This window comes from Nannobrachium achirus, assembly GCF_963921795.1.
Source record: "Nannobrachium achirus genome assembly, chromosome: 9".
Lineage (NCBI taxonomy): Eukaryota > Metazoa > Chordata > Actinopteri > Myctophiformes > Myctophidae > Nannobrachium > Nannobrachium achirus.
In genome coordinates, this window is record NC_137818.1 from 17,325,191 (window position 1) to 17,342,483 (window position 17,293).

A 17,293-nucleotide genomic window follows, 5' to 3' on the forward strand; every position below is an offset into this window, starting at 1 on the left:
GGGGTCCTTGAGGGAATTCCAGGGGGTCCCCACTCCCCAACTAAATGATAGTTAGGAACCAAATGGACCAAATGGAGTGTACGAATAAATTGGGGTCCCAGAGATAGAAATGCCATTAAATGAGGGTCTGTGGCCTAGTGCATGTCAAACTGGGGGTCCTTGAAATTATAATGGTTGAGAACCACTATTTTACTAACAAATCAACAATAAACATTCATGACCAACTTCATCACATTCTTCTTCAGTCTGTTTAGTGTGGCTGGCTCTACAAGAGCGAAGGCGGAACCTGATGATGATGGACAGCACGGTGGGCCAATGAGAAGCACACGGTTCCGTTGCAGCAAGTGTTGCCATGTCTGCTTATTATCAGCGATTTGGGGCTTGTCTTTTTTTCTGTAAAGTCGCGTCTTGTACACCAGTAAGACTCCCTAATCGGGAGATAAGCGACCGTTGGTCGCTTATCTCCACAAATATCACAACCTCCACCTCTCACGTCATACGGGTAGCCATAGTTACACCTGGAATGTTGAATCTCCATATATGGAGATAACCTACGCATCACACAAAGTCTGACCTCACCAGCCCATACTTGGGCATGGACGACTTATATCTCCATATACGGAGATGGCCATATATGGAGATACGATGACATCACAGAGTCCACAGCTGATGATGTGGCGTGATCTCATACAATAAACAAACAAGCCCTATATACTGATGCGATACGATGACATCACAGAGTCCACAGCTGATGATGTGGCGTGATGTCATACAATAAACAAACAAGCCCTATATACTGATGCGGAGATATGAGCAGGGCAAAGGTGTGACGTGTGACGTGTGACGTGTGACCGACCGACGGACGGCCGGTGGAGGTTTTCATAGTAAACTGCTCCCTGACGGTCGCAATAATTTGTTAGTTGTTGGGCTTGTTTCTAAAGTGTAAATTGCTTATTTGGGGCTTTGTTTCTTAATCTTGTTCAAACCAGAGTTCTCGAACATTTTCCTGTCAAGGACCCCCAATATGCCTTTGGTGTCAAGGACCCTTACTCCTATGTGCGCTCCTTCGTGGGCAGTCGCTGCTTAGTTTTCAGCTCAGCAGTTTTCGTTGTTTTTCGTTTTTTCTTTTCTTTTTCTAACTTCTCTGTAACTTGTAACCTTAACTGCTGTGCTGCCTCTGGGCAACTGAATTTCCCCCGTGGGACAATAAAGGTATCTATCTATCTATACCCTCCTCATACAAGATTTGTTTGTTATTTTTTTGTAATTGAAAATTGCAGATCTACAAGCTCACAAGGCGTCGCAGCGTGACATGTTGCGAGCTTGTAGTTGTAGATACACTATTTTCAAATAGACAATGGTGCTCATGTCATGATGTGACCCATGTCGCTTTGATTTGGTTCCCCCCGTTTGTTTCCCCAATCCCTATTAAAATGCTAGAGTAGCCTAGTGTAGTCTTGCCAGTCGCTAACAGTTGGACTAAAAGATGCATACCAAACACATTTTTCAAACGCAAAACTAACAAAATCAAGGAGTTTATTAGGTAGGCCCTAAAAGTATGTCCTTGAGCGCAGGGGAATATTTTGGGTTAAAACTGAATCCGGTTTGATCTTTCCGGCAAATTGTAGTCCTTTGAGTAGGCTACTACAACATGTCGTGTTGTGGTTTCCGCTCCAGACCGGTTACAACCCCGAAAAGTGAAGTGATCCACGATGGCAAATATGGCGGCATGGTCATGCTGGACCTCCAGAAGGCATTTGACACCGTCGATCATTCTATTCTGATTGAAAAACTCAAAGCTATTGGTCTTGATAGCACAGCAGTGAGATGGATGCACTCTTACTTGGTGGGGAGGGAACAGATGGTGGAAGTCAACGGAACCCTGTCCCCCCCCCTCCCAGTAAACTGTGGAGTACCTCAAGGGAGTATACTAGGACCACTGTTGTTCTTAATATACGTAAACGACATGTCATCTGCTTGTGACTGCAATCTGTTTCTGTTCGCGGATGACTCGGCTCTCCTAGTCTCAGGCAGAGACATATTGCAGGTTGAAAAGGCCCTTAACTGTGAACTTAACAAGATCTGCACCTGGCTCAATGACAACAGACTCTCAATTCACCTAGGCAAAACTGAATGTATCCTCTTTGGATCTAGTCAGAAACTTAGCCTAGTTGAGAACTTCACAATTAAAGTAGGTGACACTGTGATAGAAAGAAAAAACCACATCTGCTACCTGGGTTGCATCCTGGAGGCTAACCTATCCAGTGAAAAAATGACCACCAAGGTAATCAATAAAGTCAATCAACGAATTCGCTTCTTGCAAAGAGTTGCCCTGCTGATCAATATTAAATCCCGAAAGACACTAGGAGGTGCTCTTATTGGGCCCCTCATTGATTACGGAGTCCTTGTCTGGTATCGCGACGCCCCAGCTGCCTTAAAGCTAAAGCTCCAAACAGCCCAAAACAAACTAATTAGGGTTGTGCTTGGTCTCCCTCCTCTGACCCACCTTACCGAGCATCACCACGAAAGCGTGGGGTGGCTCAAAGTAGCTGACAGAGTACAGCATCTTGCAATGGGCCTGGTGTACAAGATACACTACACCTCCAAGATTCCCATGTACCTGACAAACTACTTCTTAAAGGTCAAGGATGTTCACGATCATAACACCAGAGGCAGCTCCACTAATCATCATCAGCGTAGATTTAACACTAAACAAGGCGCTAACTCGTTCTCCTGCTATACCATCAACATGTGGAACGCCCTTCCACAAGCCCTAAAGGAGAGCAAATCCCTAGCCTCCTTCAAAATTGGTATGAAAAGTCACCTTCAGACAGCAGCTACCCGTGACTTGTAAATAGACTAAGCCCCCATGCCCCCCCCCCCCCCTTTTTCTTTGTATTCTGCCTTTTGTATTTGATGTTATGCTTTTGAAACTGATATTATCCTAGATAAAGTACTATGTTCTATCCGTCTGTCTTTCAATGTTATATGAGATACTTAAAGTGTGGTTCCTGTGGAAATAAGCCTCGGCTTTCTAGGATCTCCTTTTAGTTGACCTTGTACCAGTGATTTGTCATGAAACTGTACTTTTTTCTATTGCAAACTTCTAATAAATTCTTCAATCAATCAATCAATCCCAGACTACTTCTTGTGGGCGTGTTTTATAGACCTGGCGGCTTGTTTCTCTCGCAGAATCTGGCAACACTGGTTACATATCACTGTTTACTTCCGCGTCGCTCAGTGTACAGTACTGAGTTTGAGAACATAAATAAAACAAAACACAACTAAAACACGGTAAAGAGTTTAAATGTTTGCTTTACGCCACGGTACATTAACACTCAAAGCCCTGCCGCTCTCCCTCCACACACACATACACAGCAGAACTGGCAAACACATTATGGAGGAGAAGTTGGAGAACTCATCCATCCACAGTGGCAACGTGCACGAGATACACAACGTTCCCATTCAGGTAAATAATAAAAATAAATAAATAAAAACTAGATGAACTGAATACACACATGGACCACAATGGAAACAATAGGCCCTCTGGGCTTTTTAGTGTTATACTTTTTAGCACAATTTGTATAATCGTGATAGCCCTAGAATCTGTGAGATTTACATAAGATATTTCAAATATACAGCCATATAGATAGCAGATAATCTGCGTGGCACTAAAGTGGTGCACGTTACTTTACTTGTGTAGGCTACTCACTCACCCCCAATAATGAATTCCTCAGCCTTGGAGACAGATTAGCTCTGGTCCTCTAGTTTCATATCCATTTGAAAGTTCTGGCAGAAAACGTGTATTTTAATAGTCAAAATAAATATCTCCACTTTTCCACGAGACGAACAATCACTGACGACATTCTGTCAGCAACGGGGTCGGACCTGAAATGACTGCTGGACTGAACATATGAAAACAACTTCCTTTTGACAACACATGTTTGGGAAGCACAATGTATGGGGCACACAATTGACAGGTGCTTTGTGATTGGCGTGGGGCCATTAATCACACCACCTGCCAATTGTGTGCCCCATATACGTTTGTGCTTCCCAAAGGAAGTTTGATATTCAGTCCTGCAATCATTCCGGGCCCCTCGCCCGAACTGAATGCTGTCTGTGTTCAGCTCGTGGAAAAGTGGAGATATTTTAGGCCTACATATTTTCTGGCATAACTTTCAAATGAACATGAAATTAGGAGTTTTTTGATTGAAGAATTTATTAGAAGTTTGAATAGGAAAAAGTACAGTTTCATGATAGTACAAATAACTGGTACAAGGTCAACTAAAAGGAGATCCTAGCTTTTCGGCTTATTTACACAGGAACCACTTTATGTATCTCATATAACATTGAAAGACAGACGGATAGAATATACAGTACTTTGCATAGGCTAACATCAATTACAAAAGCAGAAAAAATAAACTAAGAAGAAGAAGCAGGTGGAAAAGGGGAGGTGGGTATGGGCTTATTTATAAGTTCTGAGTAGCAGCCGTCTGTAGGTGACTTTTCAGACCGATTTTGGAGGAGGTTAAGGATTTACTCTCGATTAGGTCTTGCGGTAGGGCATTCCACGTTAGTGGTATAGCAGGAGAACGAATTTGAGCCTTTTTTAGAGCCAAAAAAAGGCTGAATGTGATTAGTGGAGCTGCCTCTGGTTGTGGACATCCTTGACGTTTAATGGGAAGTATTTTGTCAGGTACTTGTCAGGTACACTATCATGGTGGTGTAGTGTACACCAGGCCCATTGCAAGATGCTGTACTCTGTCAGCTACTGTGAGCCACCCCACGCTTATGTGGTGATAAGCGGTGAGGTGGGCCCGAGAAGAAAGGCCAAGCAGGACCCTAATCAGTTTGTTTTGGGCTTTTTGGAACTTGAAGGGATTTGGGGCATCTCGATACCATACGAGGATTCCATAGTCAATGAGGGGCAGAATAAGTGCACCTCCTAGACCTAGACTAGAGTCTTCAGTGTTTTGCTATTGACCAGCAGGGCGATCCTCTGCAGGAAACAAATTCTTTGGTTGACTTTTTTGATTACCGTGGTCGTAATTCTTTCCATATCTGTCTCCAAGGCTGAGGAGTTAATTATTGGATGAGTAAACAAGTAACACGCACCACTTTAGTGCCGCACAGATTATCTGCTAAACGCCGTGCAATAGGAGTGATCGATCTATGGCTGTATATTTGAAATATTAGACAAAGTCTTAGTATGTAAGATCACAGGCATTCTAGGGCTATAATTGTGCCACTGTACTGTTTGCAAAAATAAAGTGTTCAATCCATCAAATAGGTCATCATCAGACCCATTCCTCCCGTTCTGGACGAGAACAAAGTCCACAGTCTGATGAAGACCCTACAGGTAAGAACGTGTTTAAACACTCTGTTTACTCATGTAGAAATAGCTGCTGCATCCTATTCATTCCCTATGGAAGTCACATGTTTTGAAGACGCAAGCTTGCCTCTAGCTTTTTCTTAAAGATTTCCAAAATTCTGGTTCTCAAGAATATCACTGCTTATCAATTATTCGGTGATAGATTGATAAGGCGAATTGACCATCGATGAATGATTTAATGCAGGGGTCTTCAACGTTTTCAGGCCAAAGACCCCTTATATAATATAAAAAAGGAGAAAAAAAGTTTCTATCACACAAAGATTTGGAGGACCCCCTGTAGTAACTCTGAGGACCCCCTAGGGGTCCCGGACCCACTTTTGAAGACCCCTGATTTAATGGATAATTTGAATCTGCAGTCTGGTGTAATAATATACGCTGTCTGTACAACTTTGATTTTAACAACGATACGATACGCATCACGATACATGGTTGACGATACGATACATGGACGATATTGGTCCATTCATGGCAGTTACTATATCGTTACATCCCTAGTATCTCATACCAGTGGCTCTTGGCGTGTTCCCCCAGGAGACGACAGACATCAACACGGTTCCTCCCATCGATGTGCTGTGGATCAAAGGTCGAGAAGGGGGAGATTACTACTACTCGTTCGGAGGCTGCCACCGATTCGCTGCCTATCAGAGACTCGACAGGAGCACCATACCGGCCAAGATCATCAGGTCAAACATCTCTGACCTCAAGGTCTACCTGGGAGCCTCCACTCCTGACCTGCTGTGACCATGAAGCAGAGATGGGGACTTACTTAACTTTGAGACTTGGACTCAAGACGCACTTAAAACAGCACTTCCCTTCTTTTTTTTACCCCATCTACACTGAATCTCTGACCAAAAATAGCCGATCTACAAGCTCACACCCCAGGATATAAAGTTAGCAATAATTAGCAAGTTGCTAATTGAACCTCACGATCCATTTTCCGGGGGAATGTTAGCCCCCCCAAAAAAGCAGATCAAGAAGTTGCGTGCTTGTAGAATGTCTAGAACATTTTGTAGACGAAGAAATGCAGAGGCAACTCAGGCCCAGTCTAGAGGGTTTAATGGTTAAAGTTACCAAAGAACTAATCAGTGCCTTACCTTCCTTCAGCCATGGGCAGATGTTGGTGTATTTGACATGTAGGCTATCACCCCTCGCTACAACCTGCCTGCATGTTTGCCTCCAAAAATGAATTTCATCGGCTGGCATATTTATTTCATGCTTAAACCAAAGAGCAGTGATTATGACTGCAGTGTAAAGCACTCACCAGCAGAGGGGGGTGTAACCCTTTAGTAATCTCCCTGCATGTATTTCATGGTGCTTTCATTTGTGACAGAAAGACATGCCAAGGAAGCATCTGTTTTTCTGATTATAATTTAAGTAATCCATATGTTAATATGTTAATCTTTTTTGCATTGTGTACATTTAAAATATCAGTCTTTTATAAAACAGAATGATAGCATTTGCTTGTTATACACTGACATTTGACCCTTCAGGGTAAAAAATTCAGCAATGCATTGCATCAAAATAAAATTCAATTAAATGCTCCAACGCGACATAATCGATAATCGAAGCCTAAATATAATTTTGTATAATCATAACATAATTATAATCATATACATATTATATTATAATTCTAAATAAAATATGTTGTTCAGTATATCTGACTGCTTGTATTGACTGATGTTGTGCCATGTTGTGCGGTAATATAGAAAAGTGTGATGCATCGTAGAATCGAATGAGTATACCTGGTGAATCGTAATCGAATTGAATTGTGACCGCAGTGCCAATGCACACTTTAGTTAGTAATAACATTACATTTTAAACCAGTAAGACTCCCTAATCGGGAGATAAGCGACCGTAGGTCACTTATCTCCACAAATAGGGCAAAAATTTGTTTTTCCAAAAACTTCCGGATCCATGTTGATGACATGAGTGTAGACATACTGGGCCCGATTCATCAATCTGGTCGTAAATAGGGTGTATTTTTTTCCTTAAATTTCATCTTAAATTTCAGTAAGTCCAAACGTCAGTCAAATTCATCAAGCAGTGTGTATATCCCATTTTGTGCTTATCCACAGGTGTATGTCATGATGAATTTGGACGTAAATTTAAGTGCAAAAACAAGGGTAAAAATGAGAGAGCAGCTTCCATAGTACTTATGGCTGGACCATATATGGTAGAGAGAGCATGACTAAGCACTTTCTGCTCTGGGAACCCATTCACACCATAGGCTACTAGAAATTAATCACAACTTAAACTTGGTTATGCTGTTGAACTTAATTGTGTCTTGTCAAAAAAGAAAAAAAGAGAGAGAGAGAAAGAAAAAGAATAGGCTGCCTATTTTTTCTTCTCTATAGATCGGCACATTTACAAGGCTACGATTAGTCCTCAATCACAAAATAATAAACATGGGATGGATATTATAATCCTTTTCTACTGAACATTGCCAAAAAGATAATGTTGAAGGAATATACAGTATGAGCTTTGACACGCGCTGCTTTCTGATATGGACCAGACCAGGTCGCGAGCTTTATTATTTATTTATATTATACTGAGGGGAAATTCTTTTTTTGAATTAATATTTCAACACTGTCCTGTAAAGCCACCAGTATCCTTATCAGACCGAAGGTAAGAGTTATTTTGCTTTTGTGTGTAGCGTTATGTGTTGATGTGATCAATAGGCCAACAGTAGCCTAGTCTATTATAAATTAAAGCCTAATCAGTGGAGAGTCACAACGCCCCCCATCTTCTCGCCGGCAGACGGAACTTGAACTTGGACTTGCTGCATATAAAAACTTCAACTTGTCTCGTCAAAAAACAGAGGAAAAAAAGGAAAGAAAAACATATCGGTGTCACATTGACAACATAGGATATGAATTAAAACTGTTCTGATCCCGCAGATTGCAAAATGGATGCTGAACGTAATGTCGACTATAATAGAATAAAGTGGTTTACAAGGTTCAATCCATCACGGAATAATAGGCTACACTAAAAATGATGTGGAAATATCCACAGAGTGAAACGCTGCTATTCTTCATCAGAGGTAAGAATATAGGCTAGTGGCAAATACAGTAGGCCTAGGTAGTGCAGTGGGTCTCAACCAGTGGTCCAGGGACCACAGTGCTGTGCTGGGGTTTACAAGTGTTCTGGTCTCCTGCTAAATGAAGGAGATTTGGTAACCAAACAGACCCTTGGGCCTTTATGGATCCTTAACTCTTTAAAATGAAACCAAATGGACGAGTGCAGGCAGTCATCATGCGGTGCATGAGTGGTCCCCCATCGGCGGGTCCATTTGGTTACAAACTCATGTGACAGCTAATCCACGACTGAATATGTAATTGTTTGACAATTGACATATTCTTGATTTTTTTAAATACATGTGTTGGCACATGTTGGGCAGAATGGACTAATAAATATTTTATTTGATGTTTGGCACAATTTAAAATTGATTTTGCATGAAGAAAAAAGCATTCTAAATATGCACCGTGGGCTGATGGCTTATTTCCCAACCGAAAAAAGCATCCTAAATATATGCAAAGATTTACACCATGGTCGGAGGTGGTGTATTTTCCATCGTATTTCCAGCACAAATCCAAGACCAAAACACATTGATGAATTTGACCCCGAACTTGAGAATCGTCCTAAATGCTGGTAAGATCAAAATATGATCTTATTTTGATCTTAAAGTGCTTGATGAATGAGGCACCATACTGTGTAGTGATTTCCGTGATTTGAGGGCCAAAACTGTAGGAGCAGTGGCCAAAAATGTGTTTTAAAAATCGGCCTGTAGGTGGCGCTAGAAGAGGGCCATGTGAGAAATGAGGGGTGGGGTGTCCGCGTTGCCTTGGCGGACGATTAGGTACCGGCCCCGGCTCTCCCGGACGCTCCTAGCCCGAGTTACGGCATTTTATGTGAGCTGCAGTGGCAGGGGGTCCTCCACTGGGGGCGCCACCACTTTTGCATCCGTTCTGGAGCACCAGGAGTGGGTGGTCCCCGGGAATTCCCCGTGAGCAGCCCCGTTGGGGTGGTCATTTGGTAATTTTTGCACATTTGGTATTTTTTTTACACCTGGGGGTCCCCCAGGGACCTGGGGGTCCCTGGAACTCTGGGGGTCCTTGGAGGTTGTAGTTTGGCAGGCAAGGAGTTTGTGTGGAAATTTTGGCATGGATCGGGCCAACGGTGGCCGAGATATGAGCAGGGCAAAAGTGTGACGTGTGAGGTGTGACGGACTGACTGACTGACGCACGGACACCTCGAGCAGCTTTCTGTAGTAAGTGCGACCTACGGTCGCAATTAAAGTGAAAAGAAAAACGAATATAACATAGGCTTTAGCTGTCCATTTTGCTGCCATTATGACTGAGAAACATGGATGAAATGCAGCTTAGATCAAACTTCTAACTAACCCTGGGGTCCCGCAGGGCTCTATCCTAGGTCTGCTAGCATTTCCCTCTGTTTGCTGTTTCTGTGACTTTTAGTGCACGGCAAAGTGAAACAAAAAGTATTTACTCACATCGAAACACAACTTGAGCTGGGCGTGGCTTAACCTGTGTGCACTCACTGCATGCAGTGTAAATCCAGCTGCATTGCAAATTTGTGTACCGGCATGAGCAGGACATTAACATTTAGCAAAACAGAACAGAAGAACATACGGACAAGACAGCAACAAGTCCCTCAGTTTTTATCAACTCAACTTCATTCTGTCAATAAGGTAAGTGTTATCTAGTGTGCATTTGTGTATCTGACATTTTACCATTATGTTGGTTAACATTTGCTAAACGTGTTCAGCTTATGTGTTTTTGGCGTGTTATAGTTTCTTCCATCACATTAAAACGTGGCCTATACCTATTTGTTCCAGAACAATGTTGTAATGGTCTATCTGTCCTTCCCTATTCTGAGAAATCGCAGGTATGATGAGAAACTCCGGAGAAAGTAGGGTTGCCAACTCCTAGAGTTTCAAATAAGGGACACCTCCCCAGGCGGCCAACATGTTGGGGAGTTTTGGGGGGTTCAAAACCCCTGAAATGCATAGAAAACTGGACTTTGGCACAGTTATACCGAACACACAATACAAACCAAACATGGCTTACATAGCCTACTACATCACAACTAGCATGGTTGAAACAAGTTCTATTTTATTCAGACCATAATCACAAGGACATGAAGTGCAATGCTTCGTAATACTGGTTTCCAGGTCCAGCTGCTACGGGTCTAAGGGGGACACCCCTGGACACTAACAAGATATGTAAGAAAATGTATTACAAAACTGGTAGCCTCTATTTCCCAACAGGCACTCAGGAAACGACAGGAAACAGCAGGCCAGCGCCAGGAAGCATCTGCAAACCAGTCAGGCAAGGCTGTAAGAGTTTCTGACTGGGTGTGGCTTAAGGTCATCAAACATCGATGGACAGAACCAAGGTGGACAGGTCCCTATCAGGTGACTGACGGATGACGGAAGGTCCCACACAGTCCAACTGGATGGAAAAGGTGCAACTTGGTATCATCTGAATCAGTGTGCCCCAGCTGTCCACCTGAACAGCGCACCCTCAATAAGGTCCGCGAGGATACAGACAGTAGAGACATAAAAAAAAACATGTTATACTCATCTTAGTAGCCTAGTGTGTACTTGTTTGACATATACAGTACAAGCATTGTGTATTTATGGCTTCTAGTGCTAGAATCTCCTCTAGGGAGTACCTGTCCTGTGCAGGAGGCTCCACTAGGGGACTCTTGTGGATGGCTCTCCTTGTATCTCTCCTTGCAGTTCCTCCACTGCTTTGGTTCCTAGAACGCACTACTAACACCACGCTGCCAACTGCTTCTGCCACTAACTCCTCTGTGCATGTGTCCTCACGCCACAACCGCTCAGTAAGTAGACCCACGCACCCCCACAACATCCAGAGACGCTCCATGCGCAGTGACAAAACACCCCTGAACTTGAAATTCACCCAAGGTGTGGATGGCGTAGCAGAATTTGACCTATGTTCGGTAATAAGGTGTGGAGCAAATCAGGTCTCTCATGAACGGGGGCATAAGTATGTATGTATGGTCTATGAGAATACTGGGTTCACTCACCATCGATGGTGTTCCTCATGGTCCTATGTGTTGACTAGCACAGATCAGACTGATTGGGGGGGAGAGCTCACCAATCCACTGAAACCTCGCATCTCTATTATCAAACGCACTGCTCCACACCCATGTAAGACAGGAAGTTGTAATCCACTGATTATCACACTTAAGAACCCCAAGATTTCTGATACTGGTCGTTATGTCTTGGGCTCATATGAACCTGGTGAAGACCCACTGGGCCACTTTATTATAACAGTGACTGCCAATGGCTCTAAGAATGTCCCCACTGTGACTGTGACTGACACTGCCCAAGCTGTGCAAGCGAAGGAGCCCAGAGACTACACCTTTAAAAAGATGATGGCTATAGAAACAGCCCTGGCTGGACTCAGAGCTCTGTTCAATGAGATGAAAGCAGCCTCCGGGATCAACCACCCCATAACTGAATTGATGAATAAATGGTTTGGCATGTGGAAAGGCCTTGTCACATCTGTCTTTCTCTGCCTTGCTGTTGCAACCTCTGTACTTATTGTATGTGGCTGTTGTTGTATCCCCTGTATCCGTGCTCTCTGTGTCCGCTGCATTGATTCTCCCTTGACAGAAAAAATGTCTGAACCTCCTCCCTACCAGATGCCACAACTAGACATTGAGACCCAGTCTCTACTGGTCAACGTGGGGACTGGGGAGGAGGAGGATGAACCCGAGGAGAGAGTGTAGTTCCCTGCATTGTAGGTTCACGTGGGGAACCCACGTGAAAAGGGGGACTTGTTGATCATTGATATCCTTTTTTATCATTGATATCCTTTAAAGCTTTAGTTGTTACCTGTTGTTGTTTAGGGTTAGGGTTAATAAGATTATGCTGTTGCTTTAATTATTTTTTCATTGCTGTTGTGTTTAATTGCTGTCCTACAAATGACCAAAGATAATATATTAATAACCTACCGGTATGTAATCATTAAGACAAATATACTGTGCTCATTTGCTGTCATGTACTTGAATCCACTTAATGAGAAGGTTAAAGGTACAAATTGTACTCTGTAGAAAGGCCTGTGTGGGATTCAAGTTAGAAAGACAGGAAGGGTGAAAGCAGCTCTAAAGAACAAAATGTCTGTGTCTTAACCGTTGGCGAGACAAAAGTTATGAAAGAAACTGGTTATATGCACTTGTGTCTGGACTCTGTCTCTGTCTCTCTCTGTCCTTCCCTATTCTGAGAAACTCTCCTCCGGAGAAAGGTAGAAGTTCATGATCGGCGAGTGGCGAATGAGGAAGTTAATCCCCGAACTGAAGACCAACCTGTATTTTTGTATAAATGGGGCTCAGTGAAAGATAGCGAGTGCTCAGACTTCGTGAACTGGCCTCGGTATAACTTGTTGCTGATAAGAAAAGCGTAGTTTGAGCCCGGAGACTCTGTATCACATTTCTATTATTCAATCTGTAATACTTTTAACCTTATGCTTGATTATGAGGTGAGATGAGATGCTTGATCTGAGGGTTTGACAAATTGTGGGGTGGCTTAGGAAAAAGATATAGCGGATAAAAGCGCACATTTTTGTTTTGGCTTCTTTGGAACCTACTGATGGACTCTAGCCTTGGGTACCAAACTTTATTTTGAAAAGTTTCCATACCATTATTCATATTTTATGCCAAAAACGCCTTTTTTCCAGATTGCCCTTAATGCAAAAATCGCACTAAACGTCTTTTTTATTAATGTGGCTTTAAAACAATCTCATAATCTATCAATGATCGACTAAATATGGTTAAATAGTGTCTATTATGTGTCTGCAACCAGACTATTTTGCCGGCGGACCGGAACCGGAAACGGAACAAAAAATCGAGGTAGGAACTAAAATCGTCATGTTTTCGTCCATTGGATTCTATAATAAACATTTGCATTAATATTTCTGCAACCATAAGTCGGATTTTCATTTGGAAAAAGGGACGATGCCATGTTAACCATTACAAGAACGTGCACGGATCGCGCATGGATAGTTCCTGACACCAAAGATGTTGAAGTGGGCACTACTTATACAGGCTTCACAATAACAAGGCCTTGTCAGATTCGCTGTACATCCTCTATCGCCTGACCAGTGTTCTCAATGGAGTGATTAGACATGTAGACAGCGGCCTTTGGTGGTTTTGAAAAACCAATGCAGTTTAATCAAATAGTATAGTCGATCAATGTAACATTTGTATGTATTAAATATACATTTCGCACATTTTCTTTTCAAGACCAAATCTAATGTTTTATCATAAACACATGAGCATCCTATCTGTTATAATATTTCTATCTTTGAGAGACCACTGGACTAACGCAGATCCAATGTGATTTCACTTACTGTAGATGTAGAACAGTGTGAAAACTATGATGGGGTGTCCACAGATATAAATTGATAGTTAGTTTGGAACCAATAGACAAGGTTCTGACCTGGGTAACCAATAACCATTTGGTTCCATTTCAATTTTTAAAACAAGTGAAATGGGTGTACAGTACATGTAATTATACCCGATTACACTATTCCATAATACGTTTGTTGTGACCTTTCATGTTAACATGAACTTCAAGCACCTCAATGAAGTGTTGGACAGACTGACACTTCATACAGTGTTTGTTTGTTTATTTGTTTGTTCATGTATTTGTATGTGTTTATTTATTCATTTATTGATAATCAGTGCTGAATAGCTCTATATTCAGATATTCCGGCAATCATTGCCAGGTCTCCCAGTATCTCCTCCTTTTTATTAGACAGAAAATACATAAAGTTGGGATACCAATTTTATCCAGTGAGGGGAGAAACTTCATAGAGAGATAAGATGTTTATTGTCACTGTAACATACTGTATACGTACAACCAAAGTTTGGTTAGTACATCCACATAAAAAATCTGTACCAACAAAGAAATACAGATAGAGCAACAATATGCCATTAACTGTTAGTCTGTCATAGTCAAGTCATCATAGTCTGTTGTCAAATATAATATATAAAATATCTTGAATATCTTGAATATTAAATAAGGGGGGACCACGGGGAACCATATAATATTGCTCTTGCTCAATGGCCAATATTGTTTGCTTTATTAATTCCCATTGACGCTGTCAATTCAAGCCTTTGATAATTCACACTTACAGTACGCCTGTACTTTTTGAAAGTACTTTTGAAACCTATTCGGACCAACCTTTTGACGTCTCAGCGGTACTAGTGGGGATGATCATGTTTTATCAGTTCTTTGCCTAGAACTACTTCCTGACTATGGGCTGTAGGCTGTATTCACCAAGCAGGCTGAGTGTTCTGCCTCAATGGTGCCGACTGTTTTCACAAAGCCGGCCGGGTGCTTTCCAGAACATTATGCCCACTGGGACCCAGCATTCTGTAGACAAAAAATGAGGCCGACTAGGTTTTGGGCCTACCGTTCTGGTTACACATCCGATGTCCTTTTTGATATTCCTGTTATTTAGAATCTGCACCGTACAGAGTTCTGTTGAGTTGAGTAAGTTTGGCTGTTTATACCAATAACTGTATAGTTCAGCATTGTCTTTAATTGTCTTTATAGTTTTTGTGCCCATGTTGCCCTCCGATTTAACTGTATCTTTACAGTCATCATTATATTGTTTGGGGAATTATGAGATATAAAACCACAAAAACACTGGGTGTGACTTATCTATCGGTGCCAGTTTCCTTCTCTTTTCCAGTCATATGTAGTTACATAACACCATATTTTCGGTAATGAACTTCCTTACTGGAAACTCTAGTTGTCTTTAACTATCTTTATAGTTGCCATTAACAGTATCTTTGCAGTTATTGTTATAGTTGTTGGGGAATTATGACATAAAACCACAAAAACAGAGAATACAATTAAAAGAAACTGCAGATCAAAGCATAAAAAGCATAATATCAAAGCACAAGATCTGGAGGACAAAAACCCCACAGCTTACTTTTATAATTTACAGAAAGCAACACAATGGCTAAAAGGTGATCTTCTTTGCCAACTTCAGGTCATTGACTGATAAAAGTCACAAGACAGCAGCTTAACTGCTGATATTGACAGTTTGACTTAGGACATCAATATAATTATACTTGATTACACTATTCTACCAGTAAGACACCTAAGGGCGACAAGTGACCTCGCCCTAAAGGTTGAGGTTAAAACATGAGGTACAGCTTTCTGCTTTACAATGAAAAAAGTCTATCTATGGTATAGGCCTACAGCCATTTCCCTCATGTTCGTTTATGACTGTTGTGGACCTGCTTGTAGGTGTGGCGCACCACCTCATCAAGCCGGCTGCTACAGCTGCAGGAGGCTTTATATTTTAAAAGTCAAAACAGTATGCTTTTCAGTTGATTTAAACTGGGCTGCCGTAGCTCAATTCATAGAATGGATGCCTACTAAAGAGAAGATCAAGTGTTCGATTCCAGTTTCAGAACCTAGGCTGAGGTGTCCATGAATGGTCCTCTCTTATTTAACCCATAATTGTTCCCCTGAGTGCTAAATATGACCACCTTAGCTGGGTTATGCTGAAAAGTAGTTTTCCCTGTTGGTATCATACATGTATACGGTCTTCATATACAGTACCCTGACATTGTGGAAATAAATTGGTAACGCGACAGCGGATGTCAGTGTTGCCCTTCTACCACAAAATATGAAATAAGCTACATATTATAGCTTTACCAATTTATTTCCACATTTTAGCCAGCCTTTTTGGCCGCTAGGCCGCCCACCCTACTGTGCATTTGTGACATTATGCACAGCTCCTTATGGCACTTACTGGACAAGAGAGAGACAGAGACACAGGGGGAGTGGGGTACAGTTCTTACGTACCCCGTGTGAGTAGGCTATTGTAAGCCTAGGATTTAGGACTACTGCTGCTTCAAATCATCAATGAAGTTAGTATAAATACTATGAAATGAAAAAGTTGAAAGCTTTTCTGTTGCAATTTGTCCTAGGTTAACTAACCCCTTATTTCCCATAGAATGCCTGCACTATTGGCGAACGATTTTCAAATATCCGATTCAGAAAACCATCTATCTACTTTCAGTGGATTCCTGCTCTTCCCACTGTAGACATACTGTAGCCCAAGGGTTCTCAACCTTTTCAGGCTGTGATCCCCCCTATTTAATCATATTTGAACTGGGTACCCCACAATAAATAATCATATTTGAACTTGGGATCAGTGGTGTAAAGTAACTAAGTAAATTTACTTAAGTACTGTACTTAAGTACACTTTTGAAGTATTTGTACTTTACTTGAGTATTTCCAACTTCCAATACTTTTACTTCTACTCCACTACATCTTGGATCCAAATATTGTACTTTTAGTCCACTAAAATAATTTGAAAACTATAGTTACTTACTAGTTACTTTGCAGATATAAATTATAATATTATAAAACATACAGAAACCACATTAGCCCTATTTTATACCTTGGCTATTTGAAAATAGACGATCTACAAGCTTACAACGCGTCGCATCGCGACACGTTGTGAACTTGTAGATCTGTTATTTTCAAACATTTACTTTTGGTACTTTAAGTACATTTTGATGCCAACACTCATACTTTTACTCAAGTTCATTTTGAATTCTGGACATTTACTTGTAACGGAGTACATCTACAGTGCAGTATTGATACTTTTATTTAAGTACGAAATGTGAGTACTTTTTCCACCTCTGCTTGGGATCCCCCAAGTTATTGTATAACTGAATCTCATACTTTAATAAATAACAGTTAATAGAGTATTCAATCAATCAATCAAAGCATTGATTGAAGCATCCTATCCTATGCATCCTATTCATCTCCTCTATGGAGATGAATACATCTGAACTGGGCACCAAAACAGTTTGGATTCAAAT

At 41.5% G+C, this 17,293-nt stretch overlaps 1 protein-coding gene across 1 annotated transcript; it reads left to right on the forward strand.

The window, feature by feature from the left end:
- Nucleotides 1-3,378: 3,378 nt before the first annotated feature.
- Nucleotides 3,379-6,933, forward strand: srxn1 (sulfiredoxin 1 homolog). Its single transcript, XM_080733148.1, has 3 exons — nt 3,379-3,469; nt 5,291-5,359; nt 5,924-6,933. Exons 1-3 carry the CDS (start codon nt 3,398-3,400, stop codon nt 6,131-6,133), a joined length of 351 nt encoding a protein of 116 aa, XP_080589274.1. The 5' UTR covers nt 3,379-3,397; the 3' UTR covers nt 6,134-6,933.
- Nucleotides 6,934-17,293: the final 10,360 nt, after the last annotated feature.

What these genes read in the sequence shown, in the direction of transcription:
- srxn1 (XM_080733148.1), top strand. Translation starts at nt 3,398, where the DNA reads ATGGAGGAGAAGTTGGAGAACTCATCCATCCACAGTGGCAACGTGCAC. An exon ending in TACACAACGTTCCCATTCAG is followed by an intron (nt 3,470 to 5,290) that starts GTAAATAATAAA and finishes TCCATCAAATAG; the next exon opens with GTCATCATCAGACCCATTCC. An exon ending in GTCTGATGAAGACCCTACAG is followed by an intron (nt 5,360 to 5,923) that starts GTAAGAACGTGT and finishes GTGTTCCCCCAG; the next exon opens with GAGACGACAGACATCAACAC.